This window comes from Thamnophis elegans, chromosome 16, assembly GCF_009769535.1.
Source record: "Thamnophis elegans isolate rThaEle1 chromosome 16, rThaEle1.pri, whole genome shotgun sequence".
Lineage (NCBI taxonomy): Eukaryota > Metazoa > Chordata > Lepidosauria > Squamata > Colubridae > Thamnophis > Thamnophis elegans.
In genome coordinates, this window is record NC_045556.1 from 34343291 (window position 1) to 34368602 (window position 25312).

A 25312-nucleotide genomic window follows, 5' to 3' on the forward strand; every position below is an offset into this window, starting at 1 on the left:
TCACACTGGAAAAGTACACAGCAAAGGTTTATCGGATCACAGTAGTTTAAAATTTAAAAACAAAAACACAGTTGCCAAAAAGAAATTTTAACCCTGGCAGAGAGACGCAGCCAAGGCAGCTGCTGTTTTCGTTCCAATTTTGCAGAAGATTATAGGAGAGAGGAAAACAGTGCAAGAGAAAAAAATAAAAAACCCCAAAAACGTTCTCGAATGAAGAATCATCCATGAATCGGGATGACGATCAGCGCAGTCGTGAACTAAAGCAACATTTTAAAAAGAAACAAACATGAAAAGAGATTGCGCCTTTAAAAAGGGAGAGAAAAACAGAGGCACCTCTATTAAAAAAAAATGATGCCAGTTTTGTTTGGTTTTCAATTCCCAAAACTGTGAAGTCAGTTCCCAGATGCTGAGATGCTGTGTCGCTTATTTTTCCCCCCCCTCCTCATCCTCCGTTCTTCTCTACCATTCCTTCTTCTTCTCGTCCATGGAGACGCCGCCGGGACCCAAGGCCACCACGAGAAGCAGGCCTCCGATGACCGACATGGTCTGGAAGAAGTCGTATTTCAGGAAATCGTGCATGGGTTTGTAAGTTGGGACAGTCCAGAAAGCGTTGAAATACAGGTTGATGGCAAAGAGCCAGATGACCAAAGTTAAGGCCGCCAGTTTGGTTTTGAATCCGATGGCCACCAGGATGATCAACGCCGTGCCCACCAGGTTCTGCAGGATCTGCGACAACCAGGGAGAACATAACCGTGAATGAGAGCTAGGCAGAAACCCAGCTAAACCCAACAAAGCTGGCCTCTCCATCAGGGTTTCCCCTAATGGTGCTGTTGTGGCCTCTCAGACACCGGCCCCTCCGGCAGCCGAATCGGAGGAAGAGGAAGAAGCGTGGGAGTCAGGCTCAGCATCAAGGCAACCTGAGAGGTCCAAAGGGGAAGAGGGAGTGGACAGCTGGCAGAGAGAGTGAAAGAGACAGAGGTGAAGCCTGGGCTTCAGCCCTCAGATGGAGAGTCAACAGCCCCCAGGTCTGGAGGTGCCTGATGAGGAAAAGGAGGAAAAACTAGGTCCATTGCCTGATGTACGGATGCGCAGAAGGCAGAGGAGAGGAGAGCAGTGGAAATCTATGGGCCGGTCCTCGGGACGGAGGAGCCACTGCTGCTAGTAAAGCCCCACCCTATCTCTGGGGATAAAAGGCAGGGGGTGGAGATGAATAGATGTGGCAGAGGAGAGGAGAGCAGTGGAAATCTATGGGCCGGTCCTTGGGACTGAAGAGCTACCGCTGCTAGCAAAGCCCCACTCTAACTCTGGGGATAAAAGGCAGGTGGCAGAGATGAACGGATGTGGAAGAGGAGAGGAGCACAGTGGAAATCTATGGGCCGGTCCTTGGGGCGGAAAAACCACCACTTCTAGCGAAGCTCCACCCTAGCTCTGGGGATAAAAGGCAGGGGGCAGAGATGAATAGATATGACAGAGGAGAGGAGAGCAGTGGAAATCTATGGGCCGGTCCTTGGGACGGAAGAGCCACTGCTGCTAGCTAAGCCCCACTCTATTTCTGGGGATAAAAGGCAGGGGGTGGAAATGAATAGATGTGGCAGAGGAGAGGAGAGCAGTGGAAATCTATGGGCCGGTCCCCGGGACAGAAGAACTACCGCTGCTAGCAAAGCCCCACCCTATCTCTGGCGATAAAAGGCAGGGGGTGGAAATGAATAGATGTGGCAGAGGAGAGGAGAGCAGTGGAAATCTATGGGCCGGTCCCTGGGACAGAAGAACTACCGCTGCTAGCAAAGCCCCACCCTATCTCTGGGGATAAAAGGCAGGGGGTGGAAATGAATAGATGTGGCAGAGGAGAGGAGAGCAGTGGAAATCTATGGGCCGGTCCTTGGGACGGAAGAGCCACTGCTGCTAGCAAAGCCCCACCCTAGCTCTGACGATAAAAGGCAGGAAGTGGAGATGAATGGATGTGGCAGAGGAGAGGAGAGCAGTGGAAATCTATGGGCCGGTCCTTGGGACAGAAGAGCCACTGCTGCTAGCAAAGCCCCACCCTAGCTCTGGGGATAAAAGGCAGGGGGTGAAGATGAATGGATGCAGGGCAGAAGCCGAGGAAATAACAGAGGCTCGATGTTAGTCACTTACCGAAAAGAAACTAACGTCTAAATGCAGGAGGGTCATAAACATGAGGACTAGAAGCACCCGTCCTCCCAGCTGCATGTATTGCTTTGGGGAGCTTTCCCGCATGGTCGGTACCCCCGCGAACATGCTTTTCCCTTCCGACCGAGACTCCGCCAACAGCAGCAGTAAACCCCCTCCCAGGGCAAGATTTCTGCAGGGGGAAAAAAACGAGAAAAAAGACAACAGACCCCCAAGATGTGGGTCTTCAACAGAGATGGAAACATTTCAAGGCTGCCTTCTATATCATTCTGGGGTTTCCCTGTCCCCTTTGGGCACCGTTTTATTTTATTATTATTTTTGATCAAATTTTTATTGTTTTTTTTCCATCTATAACAACTTACAATCATCACCTTAACGTTGTGTCATCCTACCTGTAAATATCAATCTTATCCTGCTTCTCTATGTACATTCATTTACAGTTCTATACATTTCTCTATTGTTTCTTGGCTAGATTAATTTTATTTCTGTTATGCAACCACTTATACCAATTACCCCAAATTTCATAGTATTCAGACTCTTCTTTATCCTTTAATCTTAATGTTAACTCATCCATTTCTGCGCAATCTAGAATTTTCTGAATCACTAATTCATCCGGGGGAATATGACTCTATTTCCAACATTGGGCAAACATCATTCTGGCTTTAGTATTTAGTATTCATAGATATTTAATTTTCTTTCTACATTTCCTCATGGTTATTCCCAACAGAAAGAGTTACGGTTTGCATTCTATTTGATCCTCTGTAATTTGTTGGATCCATTTCCAAATTTTAATCCAATATTTTTTGAGTTTTCGGACAGCTCCACAATATATGATAGAAAGTCCCTTGTGTTTTTTTGGAGGTTGGATTCATTTTGGCCAATCTCATTGGTGGTAACTGCCAACCGTGGCACGACAAAACCGCGGTCCACTAAAGCGCGCCTGATTAAAGCGCGTCGCTGACATCATCAGCAGCGCGACAACAACGACCGCGGAGAAAAAAGGGCGCTTTAAAAAGCGCTTTTAAAGCAAGCCGATTCACGTAAGGGTTAGGTTTAGGGTTAGGTTAAGGGTTAGGGTTACGTTAAGCGTTAGGGTTAGGCTTAGGTTAAGGGTTAGCGTTAGGTTTAGGGTTAGGTTAAGGGTTAGGTTTAGGGTTAGGTTTGGGGGGGTTAGGTTTACGCGTTAATTTTAGCTTTACCGCTCACAGCGTGCTTTTTTCGTCGCGCTGTGATGACGTCAGATACGTGGTTTCGTCGAGCGCGCTTTAGTCGACTGTGGTTTTGTGGTGGAACCATGCCAATGATAACACATTTTGTACATGTTTTCCTTGTACGCTACCGATCTTGTTCGTTTATAATTTGGGTTCCAAATTCTTTCCCAATCCACTAGATCTATATTGTGGCCAAAATTTTTGGACCACGCTATCATGCAACCCTTAACTACCACTACTCCCAATGTCACTTCTAATAAATATTTATACATTTTTGTTATGAATTTATCTTCCATTTTAAAAGGACTGTAAATTTGACGGACAAGGCAGTGAATTTAAAGAGCCAATTTGGTTTTGATCCCTGATTTCAAACCTATCTACCCTGAAGGCGGCATTTATTTTCGTTGTGCCACGTGCAATGACAATAAACTAAATTAACTAAACTAAGAAGGTTCTAAATTCGGAATACGTTTGTGAAGCCATGCAAAATGAGACATACCTCATCAAAAACTTCACGTCCCATAAAATACTGTATGCAATTGTCTAGAAGGGGGAGGGAAAAAAAGAAAACAAGATAGAGATGAGGAAAAGCTGGAAAATATTCTTCCTTCTGGTCAATCCCACTTCAATCCCTTTTTACAAAATTCACTCGGGATTTTTTCCTGCAGTAGGTTTTGGAATGGAGAAATTCACAAGCTAGAACAATTAACTAGTGGGACAACTTGCCTCCAGAAGTTGTGAATGCTCCAACACGGGAGGTTTTTAATAAGATGTTGGAGAAACGTTTGTCTGAAGTGGTGTAGGGTTTCCTGCCTGGGCAGGGGGTTGGACTAGAACAGTGTTTCCCAACCTTGGCAATCTGAAGATGTCCGGACTTCAACTCCCAGAATTCCCCAGCCAGCATTCGCTGGCTGGGGAATTCTGGGAGTTGAAGTCCGGACATCTTCAGATTGCCAAGGTTGGGAAACACTGGACTAGAAGACCTCCAAGGTCCCTTCCCTGTTCTATTTCTTACCTGTAATGCAATAATTCCGAATAATCCAAAGCAGGCATATTGAACAAAATTCCTGCTCAGCACAAGAATGCAACCGCCTAGGAAGAAAATGTAAAAAAAAAAAATGCAGAATTATGACCCCGATAAAGACCCAAAATTTCCACCGCTAAGTGAGACATTTGTGAGGCGAGTTTTGGCCGACCGTTTTACCCCTTCCTTGCCACAGTGGTTTACAGAATCACTCCCCCACCCTGTTGACTTGGGTTGTTAGGAGGTTTGAAAGGGGGAATCACCTGACCAAGGGGATGCTGCCAACGGTCGTAAGTTTGAAAAATGGTCATAAGTCACTGTTTCTCAGTGCCGTTGTAACTTTGGTCACTAAGCGTAATTGTTGTAAGGCAAGAGCCAATCACCAAGAGACTGGGAGTTCTAGTCTCATGCATGAAAGCCAGCTGGGTGACTTTGGACCAATCACCAAGAGATTGGGAGTTCTAGTCCCATCTTACGCATGAAACCCAGCTGGGCGGTTTTGGGCCCAGTCATTCGGTCTTAGCCCACACCTCGCAGGGTTGTTTTTGTGGGGAAAACAGGCAGGCATATTAGATACGTCCACTGTCTTGAATTATTATCTTGAATTATATCTTGAATTATATCTATCTATCTATCTATCTATCTATCTATCTATCTATCTATCATCTATATATATATATATAATCTCTCTCTCCTCTCTCATCTATCTATCTATCTATCTATCCATCCATCCATGTATCATCTATATCTATCTATCTATCTATCTATCTATCTATCATCTATCTATCTATCTATCTATCTATCTATCTATCTATCTATCTATCTGTATATATAATCTCTCTCTCCTCTCTCATCTATCTGTCTGTCTATCTATCTGTATATACAATCTCTCTCCTCTCTCTCCTCTATCTATCTATCTATCTATCTATCTATCTATCTATCTATCTGTCTATCATATATATATATATATATATATATATATATAAAATCTCTCTCTCCTCATCTGTCTATCTATCTGTATATACAATCTCTCTCCTCTCTCATCTATCTATCTATCTATCTATCCATCCATCCATCCATGTATCATCTATATCTATCTATCTATCTATCTATCTATCTATCTATCTATCTATCTATCTATCTATCTATCTAATCTATCTATCTATCTATCTATCTATCTATCTATCTATCTGTATATATAATCTCTCTCTCCTCTCTCATCTATCTGTCTGTCTATCTATGTATATACAATCTCTCTCCTCTCTCTCATCTATCTATCTATCTATCTATCTATCTATCATCTATCTATCATCTATCTCATATATATATATATATATATATATATATATGTATGTATGTATGTATGTATGTATGTATGTATGTATGTATGAATGTATGTACATACATATCTATCTATCATCTATCTATCTAATATATATATATACACACACACACACATACATACACACATACATATATAATCTCTCTCCCCTCTCTCTCTCTCTCTCTCTCTCTCTCTCTCTCTCTCTCTCTCTCTCTCTCTATATATATATATATATATATATATATATATATATATATATATATATATATATATATGTGGGATGCCAAGCCAACCAATAAAGGTGCCTTGTGAACTCCAGCTTCGTGGTTCCAATTCCTGATTGCGCCCCCCGCCCCCCCAAGAAACCCATCCCATCATCCACCCCGTTGGGTCACTTACTTAACTGCCCGAAGAGGTTAATGAAGACAAAGATGGAGGCCAGGAGATAGCCGCAGTTCCATGTGCTGTCGATGTAGTCCCTCTGCTCGCTCCACTGGAACCACATGCGAATCCCGTCTTCCAGGAAGGTGCTGATCAGGCACAGCCGGGCCACGTGGGGAAGGTACTGTTTCGTCACCCGTAGGAACTGGCGCACGAGAGGAGGGAGGGGGGGAAACAAGGCAGGTAAAGAAGGTGGCGAAAAGCCACGTTCCCACTTCGCTCCACTTCCTTTCCAAGGAAGACCCCAGAAACGCCAGGAAGGGATCGCGTAGATCCTTCTCCCCTTCCCCGCCCTCAACCGGATCTAATTCTTCTCTTGAGGATGTATCCTGAGTCATTGTAGGCACGCCTCGACTTACGACCGCAATCAAACCCACCCCCCATTCCCATTGCTAAGAGTGTGGTTATGCGAGCTTTGGGTCCCGTGACCCCGGGAGAATGTGACCGTCATAAATCCGAGTCAGTTGCCGAGTGGCTGAATTTTGATCATGTGGCCGTGGGGAGGATGCGGCAACGGCCGGAAGTGTGAGAAGCAGTCATAATTCACTTTTTTTCCTGTGACGGTTGTAAGTGTGAGGACTGAGTATAAGTCACCTCTTTCAGCGCCGCCGTAACTTCAATCCGTAAACAGATGATTATAACTAGAGGATTACTATACTGCCATCTGTCAGAAATGGTGTAAGGTCTCCTGCTTTGGCAGGGGGTTGGACTAGATGACCTACAAGGTCCCTTCCAACTCTATTCATCTGTTAAAGCTCTCAATCCCTCTATTTAAAATCATGCAGAGATCCCAACCCAATCGTAAACTTTTCGGATACTCCCTTATTTCAAAAGGACTCGCTGTCTCTAATCAAAAACACCATCTTCCTTGGAAAACACCCCAAAATTTGGAAACCCCCTATCCCAAACATCCAGATAATTAAACAGATAAAAGTATACAGGTAAATTAAACAGGTAAAATTACACAGATAAGAACCTGCATATGTTCAAACCCCAGAATTAACTCTGGACTGCCCCGAACATGTTTATTTTATTTCTTGATTGAATTTACATTCCGCCCATCAAGCGGCTGCTGGAACACTGAGCTACGTATTTTGATTCACAACAGGACAGAAGAAGGAGGTTTTCCTATCAGCGGAACCATCTATAATTGTCAGATAAGCTTAGCAGAGAAGCGGAAACTTGATCAAAACTTGGTGAAGGCTTCTCTGCACTAGGAAGCAACTGTAAAGAGCCTCCTCAGATGCCACCAGATACACACAAACATACATATACATACAGACATACAGACATATACAGACAGACAGACAGATAGATGGATGAGAGAGAGGAGAGATTATATATACAGACAGATGATAGATAGATAGATAGATAGATAGATAGATAGATAGATAGATAGATAGATAGATAGATAGATAGGAGAGAGATTATATATACAGACAGACAGACAGACAGACAGATAGATAGATAGATAGATAGATAGATAGATAGATAGATAGATAGATAGATAGATGCACTTATATACCGCTTCACAGTGCTTTCCAGCCCTCTCTAAGTGGTTCAGAGTCAGGATAGATAGATAGATAGATAGATAGATAGATAGATAGATAGATAGATAGATAGATAGATAGATAGATAGATATAGATAGATAGATGATAGATAGATATAGATAGATGAGAGAGAGGAGAGAGATTATATATACAGATTGTATATACAGATAGATAGACAGACAAACAGATAGATGAGAGGAGAGATTTTATATACAGATAGATTTATAGATAGATAGATAGATAGATAGATAGATAGATAGATAGATAGATAGATAGATAGATAGATAGATAGGAGAGATTATATATACAGATAAATATACAGACAGACAGATAGATGAGGAAAGAGAGATTATATATACAAATAGATATACAGATAGATAGATGAGAGAGAGGAGAGATTATATATAGATAGATAATAGATAGATAGATAGATAGATAGATAGATAGATAGATAGATAGATAGATAGATATCAATGTAATGTAAGAAGACAATGTTATTTGTATATCATCTGTTTTTTATGTTAATCTGTATGGCAGAGATAACACTAGGATGGTTGCACTGCATCCAATACATACATACATACATACATACATACATACATACATACATACATGAAATGAATTTAAAAATTGTTTTGTAAAAAAAGTTGTGGAATATAGCTATTGAACTGTTTGTTTTTAAAGGCAATTTTACAGCAGCCGGCTCTTCTTTTGCTGCCAATGAAATGGCTACGGCAAATCAATCAATTCATGATAAATTAACCCGTCCACATTAAGGGCAAACATGACCCCCGGCCTCTCCAGGTGGTTCCTATCGAAGATGCAGAGACCTGGAAAGGAAAGAAGCAGCAGGCAAAGAACAAACAAACATCAAATGTTCATAACAAAGTAAAGAGGAGGAGAACCGAGAGACGGGATGGTGGTTTGTCCTGATTGGTGGTTTTGATGGCTTCGCCATCAGGCTTAATGCAGTTGTGGTTTAATGCAGGTTTAATGCAGTTGTGGTTTGCTATGAGAAAACATCACGGCTCATAGATTTACTGAAAGGTATCGTTTTCTACATGTTTAGTGGCTCGGCATGTTGTGTGAATTAATCCCCAATGAACAAACGCATGGAATGGGGCAGGGTGACCCTGGTTACAATTATATAGCTTGCTGGGTTTCCCCTACGTTGCCAATAAACCCAGTTTATCAAGATAAGAGAATATTTGTAGCTGGATTTGAACCATGGAGTCTTTGGTGCTCTCTGAACTCGTGGTTTTCTTAAATATGTTTCGTGACCCAGCTAGGGAACCTCATCAGTGCTAGAAGGGAGTGGGGTGTGTGAAGAGGAGGGGGAGGAGAACTGTGGGATCCTTGGTGCTCTCTGAGCTTGGTGGTTTCCCTATAGACATTTCATGACCCAGCTAGGGAACATCATCAGTGCTAGAAGGGAGTGGGATGTGTGAAGAGGAGCAGGAGGAGGAAGAGGAGCAGGAGGAGGAGGACTGTGGGATCCTTGGTGGTCTCTGAGTTTGGTGGTTTTCTTATAGACATTTCATGACCCAGCTAGGGAAAATCATCAGTGCTAGAAGGGAGTGGGGTGTGTGAAGAGGAGGGGGAGAACTGTGGGATCCTTAGTGCTCTCTGAACGTGGTGGTTTTCCTATAGACATTTCATGACCCAGCTAGGGAACCTCATCAGTGCTAGAAGGGAGAGTGGGGTGTGTGAAGAGGAGCAGGAAGAGGAGGACTGTGGTGCTCTCTGAGCTTGGTTGTTTTCTAACAGACATTTCATTACCCAACTAGGGAACATCATCAGTGCTACAAGGGAGTAGGATTTGGATAGAGAGGAAAGAATGGAGGAGAGAATAACAATGACTATGGGATCCTTGGTGCTCTCTGAGCTTGGTGGTTTTCTGGCAGACGTTTCATTATCCCCAGCCCTCCTCGCATAACACTGATGATGTTACCCAGTTGGGTAGTGAAACGCCAGCAACAAAACTACTAAACATGGGGGGGCGGCAAGGGCTCCCCAGATCCAGTTCCTATCAGGTTCTCAAAAGGCCCCATGGTTGATTTTGTTTTTAATTTATAGCCTTTTTTGGGGGGGGTGGGGGCAGGAGACCAGCCAAGTCACATTGTGGATCCTTTCTATGGTGAAAGATTGTTGGCAAGGTTCTTTCTGCCAATTGTTGACCAGACTTCTATATTTTTCCAATCTTCCTGTTTACTTTTTAACAGCAGGTGAATTCTTCTCAGAAAAAAAAGAGAAGAAAAAAGGCAACCTGACCTAACTTTTTGCCCTGCTCATAAGATGCTGGGGGGTGGGGGTGGGGGAATAACACAGCGACAGAATAGAATAGAGTTTTGGAAGGGACCTTGGAGGTCTTCTAGTCCAACCCCCTGCTTAGGCAGGAAACCCCATACCGTAAACCAATGGTTAGCCAATCTCTTCTTAAAAAATTCCAGTGTTGGAGCAGCCACAATTTCTGGAGGCAAGTTTTGTTCCACTGGTTAATTGTTCTCACTGTCAGGAAATTCTTCCTTACTTCTAGGTTGCTTCTCTCCTTGATTAGTTTCCACCCATTGCTTCTTGTGCTTTGGAGAATAGCTTGGCTCCCTCTTCTTTGGGGCAGTCCCTGAAGTTTGAAGGAGGGCTAACTTACAGCTTTCATTCATTCATTCATTCATTCACAGAGAAGACTAAGCAGAAAGTTCTTTTAAATCGTTGCCTCAGTTCCCCTAGCACACCTGTGCTAGTCGTTCCCGACTCTAGGGGGTGGTGCTCATCTCCATTTCAAAGCCAAAGAGCCAGCGCTGTCCAAAGACGTCTCCGTGGTCTTGTGGCCGGCATGACTCAACGCCAAAGGCGCACGGAATGCTGTTCCCTTCCCACCAAAGGTGGCTCCTATTTTTCTACTTGCATTTATTTACGTGCTTTCGAACTGCTAGGTTGGCAGAAGCTGGGATGAATCACGGGAGCTCCCTCCGTTACGCGGCGCTGGGGATTCGAACCGCCGAACGTTCTGATGGACAAGCCCAGCGTCTTAGCCCCTGAGCCGCATTGCGTCCTCACAATATATAGAAGCAAGACTCATCCTTACCACCCAAAGAGCGCAGAAAGTCCTCAACTTACAACATCCCCTTTAGTGGACCGTTCAAAATGACAACAGCGCAGGGGAAAAAAAGTGAGTTGTGATTGCTTTTCACACAACCGTTGCAGGCATCCCCGCAGTCACATGATCAAAATTCAGACCCGGCTCATATTTATGACGGTTGCAGAGTCCCCGTGTGTGTGTGTGTTTGTGTGTTTTACAATTCGCTTAACCACCAGGTCCCTAATTGGCCAACGGCAGTGATTTGTTGCACAATTGTGGGAAGGAAGGCCGTAAACGGAGCAAAACCCGCCTTGGTCGTAAGCCGAGGACTTCCTGTATTTTACAATTCTGCGGGACAAGAGGGGGGAATCTTAAGCTGACCCAGAGTCATCATAAAAGCAAGATAACCTAGATAGGCTGACCAGATTTTTTGGTGTCCTCCAAAAAAGAATTTTTTAAATTTAAAAAAAATCATTCTTTCTCAATCAGGCATTTTCAAAACACGCCAGTCTGCAGTTTAAGTTGTCCAGGGCTTTCAAACCGTTCCTTTACGCGTCCGTTTGAAGTAACAATGGCACGAGAAAAGTGAATTATGATCGGTTCTCGCAGTTATGACCGTCGTAGCATCCCCACAATTGTGTGAAAATTCAAGCGCTTGGCAACTGGGGTGTATTTACAACGGAAGGCGCGCCCCAGGATAGTGTGAAGCTTTTTTTTTTTTGCTTCCGACAAGCAAAACCAGAGATTTGCTTAACAACCAAATGATTCACTTAACAAAAAAAGTTTGTAAAAATCAGGCCTGAGGCCACTTAGCTTAGAAACACAAATTCCGGTCCCGATTGTGATTGTTAATTGAAGGATTAGGCTGTCCCCATCGGGCTCCTGCCCACCGTCAAGCAGAGGCATAACCCAAAAGCATCCAGAAAAAGGAGCACGGAGAACAAACCAGCCTACCGATCCTGCATCAAACTAGGTTAAATCCTAGCCAGTGGACCCCATTCCTCAGTGCTACTAGAGAAAGATGAAGGAAGACAAAAATTCAACACCACAAACACACACACACACCTCTGTTAGGCCAGATCTACCATTTTGTCAAAGAAGCCGCGTGTGCGTTTTTGCCCAAAACGGCAACCCCTTACCCTGGCCTCGAAGTGGTTTACGGCTTAAGGGTGTGTGTGTGTGCCAGGCTAAATCCAAGCTTGTTCAGCAATCATGGTTAAATGCACGCTGATCTTCGCTTCAGGGTGGGCGCCTTCTCTCCAAGATGGCAAAAAAACCCACCCATCCTTTCTTTTAAAAATAATAATATAATAAAAGGACTCTTTTGTTCAGCCAAATCTACCTATTCAACTCCAGGGTGAGATGGGGCAAGTGCCTGGTCACCCCCTTCCCCAAAAAAGCAGGGTCAGCTCTGATAGGGTGGGAGAGGGGGGGTGGGAGAGTCATGCGCCCCACCACCCTGCCCCTCCCTCCCCAAAAGGACCTAGACTTTTCTTAGCTTTCCCTCTTTCTTTGGCTTGGTTTATTTATTTATTTGGCAAATAATTTACAAATGGACACAATCTATTTCCAATCCCAGGAGCAAGGAAAGATCAATGGGAATTGGCACGGGCTTCTTTTTTTGAAAGGAACCCCCCCCTCCCTCATCTCTTTGCAAACCAAAGGGAAAAGCCCCCCTCCCCAATTGGAGACCCTCTGCCACCCACCTCCCCAAACTCACCTGATCTGCAAAATCTTCGGCGCTGCCCATCAGGTCGTTTTGCCCCATGGCTTGGCTGGCTGGCTGGCTTTATATTGATGGTTTCTTTCCTGGGGGGCAAGGGGGGGGGCAAAATCTGCTGGGAAAGACGATTTGTAGGCAGCCGCCGCCGCCCCCCACGGCTGGTTGGAGAGATGCTGCTGCCGCCCCCGCCGCGATTGCCCAAGGAAGTGGCGGAACCGCTTTTGCGCTCGCCTCGCCTTTGCCTTGCCTTGCCTGGGCTGTGCCACGTAGGCCGATTCTTAAAGGAACCGCGCAGCCGGCAGGGAAGGGAAGGGAAGGGCGGGCCGACGGCGGGCCAGGCCCACGCGAGGGCGGGCAATGGGGGCGGGGGGGAAGAAAGGAAGGCCGGCCCCACCCCGTCTCCCGGTCCCGCCCCGGTGTCTGGATCCCCGCCCGCAGGGCCGGAGGTTGGAGAGATGCGTAAAAACGCGCGCTCCGCCCGGCGTGCAAAAAGAGGACCAAATGCGGGGGGTGGGGGGGAGGCGTTCGGTTCCCCCCCCCGCCAGATGTTGCTTTGGGACTTGGCTTCCCAAAAATGAAAGGGCGCCTTGGTTTAGGCTGCATTTGGCATTTTGAACCACCCGTTTAAATCCTCTGGCCAGATGTTTTAGGCTGGGTGTGTCATTTTGCCTTTTTTGATCCGCCTGTCATGTCAGCCAGCCAACCAGATGTTAAGGCTGTCTTTGGCATTTTAAGCCACCTATTTAAGTCATCCAGCCAGATGTTCAGGCGGGAAATGGCAATTTGTTTTGCCTTTTGAGCCACCTATCATGTCAACCAACCAGATGTTTAGGGTGGCTATGGCATTTTGGGCCACCTATCAAGTCACCCAGCCAGATGGGTATGGCACTTTCCATTTTGATCCACCTGTCATGTCAGCCAACCAGATTTTTAGGCTGCATTTGGCATTTTGAACCACCTATTTAAGTAATCTGGCCAGATGTTTAGGGGGGAATATGGCATTTTTGACCTGCCTATCAAATCATCCAGCCAGATGTTTTAGGCTGAATATGACATCTTGATCCACCTATTGTGTCAGCCAACCAGATGTTTGAGCTGGATTTTGCAGATTTTTTTGCCTAGCTATCAAGTCATCCAGCCAGATGTTTAGGCAGGATATGGCATTTTGCATTTTGATCCACCTGTCATGTCGGCCAACGAACCATATGCTTAGGCTGGATTTGGCATTTTACACCACCTATTTAAATCATCCAGCCAGATGTTTAGACTGGATATGGTATTTTGATCCATCTATCATCATCAGTACGAGCACCTCACTGAGGACTAGGAGCATGGGCTGTCCAAGCAGAGGGAAGACCTGCGGGAGTGCAAGGCCAGGTGCCGGCGCCTGGAGGCTCAGTGGGCTGAGATGGTCAGCCAGTCCAAGGCCATGATGCAGTCCCACTGGAACGAGGCCCTCCGGCTCTTCCCCACCAGCGGCTCTTCCCTCCAGCCTTCACCCAAAGCCCCCCACCAGGAGGCTGAAGCAGACCCCAAGTTGGAATTTCTGCCCCCCTCCGACCCCCACAAAAAGACTCCGAAGGGGGAGACTCTCTGCAGCAACCCAAGCGTTCATTGCATGTATCCGTCCCAGGGGCCGTAGTTTGAGGACCCCTGATTGAGTGCAATATAAAAAATGCAAATAATTTTTCTGCGGACCATCCAAATTTTCTCGTAGACCCCCAGAGACCACCAGTTGGTGACCACTGGGCTAAATGGTACTTGGGGAGTTTCACATTTCAGGTATTTTGTTGTGTTTACTTTTCCAAAGCTTTCCTCTTGGACTTGGTACTGGGTTAATGTTTGATGGAGGAATAAAAGCTGCCCATTGTCTTTCCCCCCTCTTCTATTCTTAAAGCAGCCTTTCTGGAAAAAAAAAAGTTAATTTGGGCAGGAGTTTTGTGCCTCTATTTTTTTTTTTCTGCAACACAGACGGATGCAAAGAATGAATTGAGCTGCTTCTCTTGTGTTTTTTAGCTTCAACACAGTTTGAATTGGTGGGGTCCTTGGTGCCCTTTGAACTGCGGGGTTTTTTTTATTGGTTACCTAGTTCAGTGTTTCTCAACCTTGGCAACTTGAAGATGTCCGGACTTCAACTCCCAGAATTCCCCAGCCAGCATTCGCTGGCTGGGGAATTCTGGGAGGGGAAGTCCAGACATCTTCAAGTTGCTAAGGTTGAGAAACACTGACCTAGTTGGTAACGAGCTTTTTCCCTTAACAAACTCTTGCTGAGAATCACGGGGGCAAATTAATCTCTAAATATATTCTGTACTTGCCCAAGGGGGAGAAATAGGGGTGGTACATTTTTTTTACAGAACAAACTGCCTCCGATTGGGAGAATTTTTTCACCCCAACTTTCCGCATCACTTCGCTTTCCTTTGCAATTCCTCCCAAGGGATTCTGCAGCGGCTAAGAAGACCCCTTGATTTTCCCAAACGGAAAAGACCCTCCCCTTCTCAAAAAAAAAAAGTTTGCCTGTTTCGTGCGGGGTTTTTTTTGGGGGGGGGGGAGGTTGGAGGGGAGAGACAACTAAAAGCACTTTTACAGATGCGGCGGGCGCGGCGCGAGTTGAAATCTTATTTTCCTCGGAGCGTCCGGATGGATGGATAATGAATGGATGGATAATGGATCGAGAAAAGGAATACGGAATGGGGCGTGGACGGAAAGGGGAGGGGAGGGGAGGGGCAGGAAGGAACGATCTCCGCGGGGAAGGGGCTGCAACAACCGTTTGCGACCGACGCCCCCGCCCCATTATTGTTCAGAAGCCATGGAGAAGTACCAGGTGGGGCGTGGCGAAGTTTGCGTCGGGAAGGGGTGGGGGAAGGACATTGAAGACCCCCTCCTTTTTCCCCCCCAGGAAAGAGAAAAGACTCATTTTTGGAAAAAAAAAAAAAAAAGGGTGGGTGGGCGGTCCGTATCCAGACTAAAATTTAAAAATTGACCCCCAGATTTAAAATTGATGGGTTTAACATTTTTTTGGTCTAGTGGGGAAAGCACCAGGCTAAAAACCAGGAGAGGGGGAGCTATGCTTTAACTTGTCTTCCTGCTTATCCAATCAACCACAGGTTAAACCAACCAGGGTTCAGTGTAATGCGTGAAATCAATCGGTGATTGTGTGTATGTTTATAATATATACATATATATAGCTAGAGAGAGGAAATAGAGATATTGAGAGAGCAGATGAGACAGAGATAGATTAGAAGATGAGAGACAAACAGACAGACAGACATAGATAAAATAGGTAGGTAGGTAGATTAGATGATATTGAAGAGTGGCTAGAGAAATAGATTAGATGGCATATATAAAACAGACACAGAGAGATGATAGATGATAGATAGATAAATAGATAGATAGATAGATAGATAGATAGATAGATAGATAGATGATAGATAGATAGATAATAGGATAGATAGATGATAGACAGAGACAGACAGACAGACAGATATAAGGATAAATTAGGTAGGTAGGTAGATTAGATTAGCTTGATAAAAGATTAGCTAGAGAAAGAGATTAGATGACAGATAAGACACACTTACATATGATTGATTGATTGATTGATTGATTGGTAGATAGGTAGGTAGATAGGTGATTAGATTAGATTAAAGATTAGAGAAAAAGAGATTAGATGACATATATAAGACAGACACAGATAATAGATAGATAGATAGATAGATAGATAGATAGATAGATAGATAGATAGATAGAATAAATTAGACATGTAGGTAGGTAGATTAGATTAGCTAGATAAAAGATTAGCTAGAGAACTAGAGATTAGATGACAGATAAAACACACAGACATATGATAGATAGCTAGATAGATAGATTAGATTAGATTAGATTAGATAGAAAATTAGAGAAATAGAGATTAGAAGACATATATAAAACATAGACAGATAATAGATAGATAGATAGATAGATAGATAGATAGATAGATAGATAGATAGATAGATAGATAGATAAGACAGATAGGTAGGTAGGTAGATTAGATGAGATTGAAGATTAGCTAGAGAAATAAAGATTAGACGACATATATAAAACAGACACAAGACAGGCAGACCGACAGATAGATAGATAAAGACAGACAGATTTGATGACATAGCTAAGAGACACCGAGATTAGATAGCTAAATTAGATGGGATAGGTAGACAGACAGACAAATGCTTGGCCATTATGGAGGACTTGTATAACATTACTAAAATATTATCTGTTTGCTGGCAATGCAGATTGTGAAGGAGCTGCCCCCGGGGGCTCTGGGAATGATGCTGGAAGTAGAATCCAGGGCCAAAGGAAGAGATACCACAAGAAAGAAGCACATGTTGAAAAAGGTGAGGGGAGAGCAAGGAAAGGCATGTCACTATGGCAACTGGATGGGACTCCCAAATACATCCCCGTGAATTATCTCAAGAGGCCAACCCGCAGGTCGAAAAGGATGCAGAAGGCACCAACAAAACACTCTTGGAATAAAATCACCTTATAAATAGAACAAAATTAGGCTTATGGTTCACCAGCCCAGCTTTAGCCAGGATTTCACCGATGGCTTCGGCCTTGCCGTCACTTTCAAAGGATTTTGATGTTCAGCCTTTGATATCCTGTTTAATATTCACCAAATCTTTCTGCTTCTTTCAAGCATTAAATTAGAATAAAATCAGCCCGCTGGCAGGAATGGATATAAACAGAAACAGAGTTGGAAAGGGACCTTGTAGGTCATCTAGTCCAACTCCAAGCAGGAGAATCAACACCATTTCTGACAGAGGGCAGTCCAGTCGCTTCTTGAAAGCCTCCAGGGATGAAGCTCCCACAACTTCCGAAGGCAACTTCTGTTCCTTTGGTTGATTGTTCTGTCAGGAAATTTATCCTTATTCCCAGGTTGAATCTCTCCTTGTTTACTTTTCATCCAAACAGGGCGCGCACGGGCTGAAAACGGGATGCAGAGGCCAAAAATAGGGTGTGCGGAAGTGGCGATAAGCCATGGCAATCCCTGCAGCCTGAAACAGCTGATGGTCGGGAGGCTGATGTAACCGACAATCAGCTGCTTATGGTAATCAGGCTGAAACTGAAACTGAAATAGTCTGTTTGCTGTTTGCTGCAAGGAGGCAAATTCCTGGGAGACACAGGCAATTTTTCCCCCTTGTTTTCCTCCCCAAAAGCTAGGTGTGGTCTTATACTTTGGAGAGTCTTATACTCTGAAAAATATGGGTATTTAAACTTTATTAAAAAGGATGATCTGTTTTGACTCTTTGCCTCTTTGGGGCAGGTCGAATGCATTGATGAAAATCAGGCGAACAACGCTCTACAAGAGGTAATGTGTCTTAATTGTCCTTATTTAAACTATATTCCATAAAATAATGATCTTTTGCTTATGCTGTAATTATGAAACAATATGCTGGTGATTTATTCCTGCCTTATAAAGAAAGAGGAACTTTAGGGCTTATGTGATGTGGCGGCTCAGTGGCCAAGATGCTGAACTTGTCGATCAGAAGGGTTGGCAGTTCGGCGGTTCGAATCCCTAGTGCCGCGTAACGGAGGGAGCTCCCGTGACTTGTCCCAGCTTCTGCCAACCTAGCAGTTCGAAACCACGTAAAAATGCAAGTAGAAAAATAGGATCCACCTTTGGTGGGAAAGGAACAGCGTTCCGTGCGCCTTCGGCGTTGAGTCATGCCAGCATGTGACCACGGAGACGTCTTCGGACAGTGCTGGCTCTTTGGCTTTGAAACGGAGATGAGCACCGCCCCCTAGAGTCGGGAATGACTAGCATATATATATATATATGCAAGGGGAACCTTTATCTTTAGCTGTGGGTTAAACTGGAGTTTTCCAACTTTGATTCTAGGGCTTGGGTTCGCACAAAATTATTAACAAAGTCGGTGAAAGTCCTAGCAACACCATTCTCACAATACGTGAAGTGTTAGTGTTTAATCACACTTGGTAGTTTTCTTTTAAAACGACTTTGTGAGTCTGCTTAGTCGGGTTAATTTATCGCGCAAATTCAACATTGGAAGAATTTAGTCAAAGAGCAGAGTTGAATGTGACTGAGTTTTACACACCTTTTCCCCCCCCTGATGGGCCATTTTTTTCCTTACAGGTAATGGAGCTGTTGAAATTAAAGCATAAGAATATTTGTGCTTACACAGAATTTTTTATCATTTGGGACAATAAGGTGAGAAACAGGATCACTGAAGTTGCAAGCATTCTTGTTATGGCCCGCCAGTGGCCAGCAGAGCTGGCAGCAGATTCGGACAGTGAAAAGGTTGGGGAGGAAGATGGGCCAGTCCTGGAGTCTGGGGAAGGCTCTGATGAGATGTCGGAGGCAGAGAGGGGCCAGGGCCATATGCCAGTTATCAGCTGCCTTCAGAGTGAGACATCAGTGAGGCAGAAGAACAGCTGGAGCCTGTTCCCAGTGTGTGCATGCACAGAGTTGCCAGACGAAGGGAACAGCTAAAGAACAGGGGTCGACTTGGGAGTAAGGCCACAGGTGGATGATGAATGGCCCCTCCCAGAGGAAATAAAAGAGGAGCGAAAAGGGAATGGAGTTTGCAGGAGACAATTAGTTTGCTTCATTGGTTCGTGACTCTCCAAGACTCCTTACCAACTTTTGCAGATATCGGCTGGCAGTTCTCCAAGCCAGATAAGGTCTGTGAGTGTAAATCCTCCCTCGAAAGACTTTGCTGGATGTGAATGAGCAGAATTCACAGCAAATTAATAAAAGGGTTTTTTGTCGGAACAAGGAGTTTGCTTCATGCCCTTGGGAAGCCTCAGTCAGAATAATTCTGAAGGGTTTTTTAAAGAATTTAATGGGGCTGGGAACAGGTTATTCCAACCGTTAATTCTCTTTTCAGATTTCTTCTCTCTTCCTTTGTCTGGTGATGAACCATTCCCATCACGAGGATCTCTCCTCGCTTATCAAGGCCAAGAGGCTGAGACACGAGGGATTTCCGAACAAGGTCAAACCAAAGCTAGCTGAATCATCGAGATCTTTGCAAATCCGGGCCCATGTTTCCCCTGTAGCCATGATGTCTTTGAAACAGCATCCTAGATCAGCTGAACATGGGGACGAATAATGGACGCAAATTCCAGTTCTTTCTCCCCACTTTGTAGAAATCAATCTACTTCTTGGAATGTTGGGTGAACCAGATATTGTTATATATTAAGTCATCACATGGTTGATTTGTTTAAGCTAAGCGTGCTCCTTGTACACAGTGTGGTTTTCACAGAATAGAGCTGGAAGGGACCTTGGAGGTCATCTAGTCCAACCTTAAACCATTTCTGACAGATGGCAGTCCAGTCTCTTCTTGAAAGCTTCCAGGGATGAAGTTCCCACAATTTCTGAAGGCAACTTCTGTTCCACTGGTTGATTGTTCTCCCAGTCAGAAAATTTATCCTTATTTCTAGGTTGAATCTCTCCTTGGTCAGTTTCCATTCATTATACCTTGTCTGGCCTTCTGGTATTTTGGAGAATAATTTAACCCTCTTTATAGCAGCTCTTCAAATACTGGAAGATTGCGATCACGTCCCCATTAGTCCTTCTTTTCTCTGGACTGGCCAAACTCAAATCTTGCAACCGTTCTTGAGACTAAACATATAGGATATGTTTAGTCTCAAGTTTTAGTCTCACCTTTAAACTTTTTTTGTTTACTTGGATGAGTATGAGTATGAGTAGTTTATTTATATGCCGCCCTTTTCCCTGGGGGGACTCAGGGCGGCTTACAATTCGGAAGGAAGGGAGAACAAACAGATTAACACATAAGACAGTACATCATTAAAAGCACAACATTCATACAATTCGGGTGGGTTACGGTCTTTAACCCCAGGCCTGTCGGAACAGCCAGGTTTTAAGGGCTGTGCGGAAGGTCTGGAGGGTGGTGAGGGTGCGGATCTCCACGGGGAGTTCGTTCCAGAGGGTCGGAGCTGCCACCGAGAAGGCTCTCCTCCGCGTGGTTGCCAGTCGACATTGACCGGCAGATGGAACTCGGAGGAGGCCTAATCTATGGGATCTAATTGGTTGAGTGGAGGTAATTGGATGGAATAGAATAGAATGGGAATAGGAATAGGAATAGGAATAGAATAGGAATTCTTTATTGGCCAAGTGTGATTGGACACACAAGGAATTTGCCTTTGGTCCATATGCGCTTAAGTGTACATAAGAGAATAAAATACATTCATCAAAAATATAAAGATGCAACACAGTGATAGTCATAGGTTACTAATAAGCTATCAAATTGGCAGTAGGAAACAAATAAAAACAATATAAATTGAAAGAAAGAAGCAACCTGCTTATAGTCATAAGTGGGGAGAGATAGATGCTAGGAAGAGAAGAATAATAGTAATACAGTCTTAGTAAATTATTGACAGTATTGTGGGAATTAATTGTTAAGCGCAGTGATGGCATTTGTGGGAAGAGGGGAGGGTTGCAAAATTGTGTAAATCCAAGTAATACCAATCTCAAAGTTAAAAAGGAAACAAAAGAAAAGGTTCAGATGCAGCAAAACAAATTCTTTTAAATTTGCAACTCGACTTAATGAGGGACCGGAATTAACGTTGTTAAACGAAGCGGTTCCCAAGGGAGCTGCTCCTGCCCCTCCTTTTTTTCTTGCAATGGTTGATAAGCAGACTGTTGCAGTCATTAAGTGAATCATGCGGTCGTTAAGCAGATCCGGCTTCCGCCACTAACTTTGCTCGTCAGAAACCTGGGAAGGTCCTTTAATCCAGTGGTCTCCAACCTTGGCAACTTTAAGACTTGTGGACTTCAACTCCCAGAGTTGACTGGCTGAGGAACTCTGGGAGTTGAAGTCCACAGGTCTTAAAGTTGCCAAGGTTGGAGACCACTGCTTTAATCAACCAACCAATCAATCATCAATCAAATCTCTCCTGCTTTTATGGGCATCCTTTGATACATTCCAGGATGAGATAAATATCTTCCTTCGTCCACTTGCATAACTGTAATTTCATTTTTTCCACCCTTTTCATTGTGAGTCAAGAAATCTCGATTCTTCCTAAACCGTCTATATATTTCTCTCCGCAGGTCATTCGGATATTCATAGGACAGATGGTGGATGTGTTAGTTTACATCCATCGGCTAAATATTTTCCACCGGTGAGAAGGATTTGATTATTTTGGGGGTTTTAGCAGGAGGGACACACACAAACCTCATCAACTCGGGGGTGGCTAGTCTAGAGAAGGACCAGGGGAGACAGGAGAGCAGCCTTCCAATATTTGAGGGGCTGCCCCAGAGAGGAGGGGGTCAAGCTATTTTCCAAAGCACCTGAAGGCCAGACAAGGAACAATGGATGGAAACTGATCCAGGAGAGATTCAACCTGGAAATGAGGAGGAATTTTTCTGACAGTGAGAACAATCAACCAAAGGAACAGAAGTTGCCTTCGGAAGTTGTGGGAGCTTCATCCCTGGAGGCTTTCAAGAAGAGACTGGACTGCCCTCTGTCAGAAATGATGTTAGGGTCTCCTGCTTGGGCGGGGTGTGGTGGACTAGAAGACCTCCAAGGTCCCTTCCAACTCTGTTAAATCTGATCTGATTTTCAGACGTTGAAGTTCCAACGGTCAAGGCCAGCCGTGCTCACACAATTGAACTTCAGTTGTTCAGCAACTCAGCTTCCCTCATTCGACGACGGTTTTAACTGTTTTGGTTTTTAGCAAAAACTACAGCTAACCGTTTTATTTCCTTAACCACCACTCCAAAAAAAAAAAAAAGGGTCCCCTTTTCCTAGACTTATGACCACGAGGGGCAGGTTCCACTGCAATTGTAACTCGGGGACTATCTGTCTGCTTAGTTTGGCAGGATTTCAGTCAGTAAGCGAGGAACAATAAACTGCTTAGACCAGTGTTTCTCAACCTTGACAAAGTGAAGTCCTGTGGACTTCAACTCCCAGAATCCCCCAGCCAGCATAGCTGGCTGGGGAATTCTGGGAGTTGAAGTCCACAGGACTTCAAGTTGCCAAGGTTGAGAAACACTGGCTTAGACAAAAGAAATTCCATGCAGGATTTTTTGTGTGGGTTTTTTTGGGGGGGTGGGTGGGGGTGGCTAGCCTGCCTGACGGTGGCCCCTCTTTCTGCTCTGTTTCAGGAATCTCAAGCCATCGAACGTCCTTTCCACTGGTGAAGCCTCCTTCATGGTTTGCGACTTCGGCTCGGAAACCCTCATGACGGATGAGATGAAATGGAGAATAAGGGCTGAAGAAGGTCAGTTCCTCTCGCTGGTTTCCATCCCTATCAAAAATTAAAAAATAAAAAAATTTAGGTATTTTTTTAGGTATTTATTGAACATTTATAGGCCGCCCTTTTCCCTGAGGGGACTCAGGGCGGCTTACAACAATGAGGGAAGGGAGTGCAAGACGAGACATAAAAGAAAAACGTGAGTAAAAAAATTAACCATAAAACACAACATTCACTCAACATTCGGGCGGGGAGAGAGTAAAATCCTATCCCCAGGCCTGACAGGATAGCCAGATCTTGAGGGCCGTGCGGAAGGCCTGGACTGTGGTGAGGGTGCGGATCTCCACGGGGAGGTTGTTCCATAGCGTCGGAGCTGCAACTGAGAAGGCTCTCCTCCGCGTAGTCGCCAGTCGGCACTGACTGGCGGATGGAATTCGGAGGAGGCCTACCCTGTGCAATCTGATGGGACGCAGGGAGGTAATTGGCAGGAGGCGGTCTCTCAGATAGCCAGATCCACTACCATGGAGCGCTTTATAGGTGGTAAGTAGGACCTTGAAGTACACCCGACGATCAACAGGTATCCAGCGCAGCTCACGGAGGATCGGTGTTATGTGGGCGAACCGTGGTGCGCCCACGATCACTCGCGCGGCCGCATTCTGGACTAGCTGAAGTCGCCGGATGCTCTTCAAGGGCAGCCCCATGTAGAGCACATTGCAGTATTCCAGCCTAGAGATCACAAGGGCTCGAGTGACTGTTGTGAGGGCCTCCCGGTTCAGGTAGGGCCGCAACTGGCGCACCAGGCGAACCTGGGCAAATGCCCCCCTGGTCACAGCTGACAAATGATGGTCAAAGCTCAGCTGTGGGTCCAAAAAATCTGGGAATGTGCTGAAATGAGTAAATTGACATTTGAAATGAGAGAAGAAGAAGAGAAAACAATTTTATAAGATATGGGATTTATTTTACCAATGGTTAGACCAAAAAAAGATGGAAATGAAATATGACTTGAGAATTTTACAATACAAAGACAATGGAACGGCACAGAATATAATATAAAGATGTACTCCAACAGGATGGATTTAGGAGGATGTCATGAATTGTTATAATATAAATTAATTCAAAGTTTAGAATATCTCGTATAAAATGAAGGAATAATAGTCAAATAAAAGATTAATAATGATAATGATGTATAGATATATATTAGATAATATGAGACTTGATATAAACTGTAAGTGAGGACTATGGAGAGAATGCACAAAGAACAGGAAGTTCCTGTTCGTATTGTTAATTGTATAAATGTGGTGCATGTCTAATTTGTGTGTGTGTGTGTGTGTGTGTGTGTGTATTTTACATGTCTGTTAATAAAGATCTTTTTTAAAAAAAGTTTTGTAACCAACCGACACTCTGGATGTAACTGGAAGATGTTTTTATGTTGTGTTTGTGAAAGTTTATCTTTAAAAAATAATAATTCTTTTGATTAAAAAAAATCTGGGGGGCTTGGAAAATATTATAAACTAAAGAGAGGATGTATATGTACGACCCCTGTTAGTTTCAAGGGAAGGGGGAGTGATGGAATACCAGGCACTTCTCCCCTTACAACAATTTGTTCAATGGTGAAAAAAGTCAGGTTCTACATTTAGGCAAGAAAAACGAAATGCACAGGTACAGTATAGGTGGTACCTGGCTCAATAGTAGCAACTGTGAGAGGGATCTTGGAGTCCTAGTGGACAACCATTTAAATAGGAGCCAGCCGTGTGCAGCAGCTGCCAAAAAAGCCAACACACTTCTAGGCTGCATCAACAGAAGGATAGAATCAAGATCACGTGAAGTGTTGATACCGCTTTATAAGGCCTTGGTAAGGCCACACTTGGAATACGGCATCCACTCTTGGTCCCCATGATGTAAACAAAAGATGTGGAGACTCTACAAAGAGTGCAGAGCAACAAAGAGGATTAGGGGACCGGAGATTAGAACCATTCCATTCCCCACCATCCGTTCAGAGCTGAAGAAGCTTCTTGGATGAGAAGTGAAACGTTTTCAGAGAAAAAAAGCAGAAAGTTCCCGTGCCTCTTGAAAAAGACAACCATGAGCTGAGAACTTCCATGGACTCTCACTTAACAACTGCCTTGCTTAGCAACAGGCGTTTTCAACTTTTCTGCTCAGTTTCATAAGTAAAACACCGGCCTTGGCTATCATTGGCAGGGATTTTAAAAATGGTTCTGGGTGGGTTTCCTTTTCTGCAGAGCCCGACTCTAAATGCTGGATGGCTCCAGAGGCGGCCAATTTTTCTTTTAGTGACAAATCCGACATTTGGTCGTTGGGCTCCATGTTGCTGGAGATGATAGCCTGCTCTTACTCAAAGGTATGTTTTATCCTTCCCGTTAGAGCACTATAAAGGGAAAGGTTCCCCTCGCATGTATGTGCTAGTCGTTCCCGACTCTAGGGGGCGGTGATCATCTCCGTTTCAAAGCCGAAGAGCCAGCACTGTCCGAAGACGTCTCTCCGTGGTCATGTGGCTGGCATGACTCAACGCCAAAGGCACATGGAACGCTGTTCCCTTCCCACCAAAGGTGGTTCCTATTTTTCTACTTGCATTTTTTTTTTTGTGAAA

General features: G+C 44.4%; 2 protein-coding genes across 3 annotated transcripts in view; one reads left to right on the forward strand and one right to left on the reverse strand.

Moving 5' to 3' along the window:
- On the reverse strand, window positions 1-12813 carry SURF4 (surfeit 4). Its single transcript, XM_032232838.1, has 6 exons — window positions 12499-12813; window positions 6107-6293; window positions 4375-4451; window positions 3859-3902; window positions 2134-2320; window positions 1-726 (listed from the first exon to the last, which is right to left on the reverse strand). Exons 1-6 carry the CDS (start codon window positions 12544-12546, stop codon window positions 460-462), a joined length of 810 nt encoding a protein of 269 aa, XP_032088729.1. The 5' UTR covers window positions 12547-12813; the 3' UTR covers window positions 1-459.
- The window catches only part of STKLD1 (serine/threonine kinase like domain containing 1), a 19029-nt gene continuing 4389 nt past the window's right edge, over window positions 10673-25312 (forward strand). The window contains exons 1-8 of one of the 2 annotated variants that reach the window (XM_032232837.1): window positions 10673-10868; window positions 16764-16865; window positions 17795-17839; window positions 18623-18697; window positions 19377-19481; window positions 21560-21630; window positions 22616-22731; window positions 24945-25063. In XM_032232837.1, the coding sequence (XP_032088728.1) occupies window positions 16797-16865; window positions 17795-17839; window positions 18623-18697; window positions 19377-19481; window positions 21560-21630; window positions 22616-22731; window positions 24945-25063 (600 nt within the window). In that variant the 5' untranslated portion in view covers window positions 10673-10868; window positions 16764-16796. Of the gene's footprint in view, window positions 10869-15240; window positions 15323-16763; window positions 16866-17794; window positions 17840-18622; window positions 18698-19376; window positions 19482-21559; window positions 21631-22615; window positions 22732-24944; window positions 25064-25312 lie in introns of those variants that run through there. The other variant, XM_032232836.1, reaches the window with a different exon arrangement.

Excerpts from the sequence above, each read along its gene's own strand:
- SURF4 (XM_032232838.1), bottom strand. The coding sequence starts at position 12,546 with ATGGGGCAAAACGACCTGATGGGCAGCGCCGAAGATTTTGCAGATCAG. Across the intron at positions 6,294-12,498 it reads CCGAAGATTTTGCAGATCAG|TTCCTACGGGTGACGAAACA; the intron begins GTGAGTTTGGGG and ends CTCGTGCGCCAG. Across the intron at positions 4,452-6,106 it reads TAACCTCTTCGGGCAGTTAA|GCGGTTGCATTCTTGTGCTG; the intron begins GTAAGTGACCCA and ends TTTTCTTCCTAG.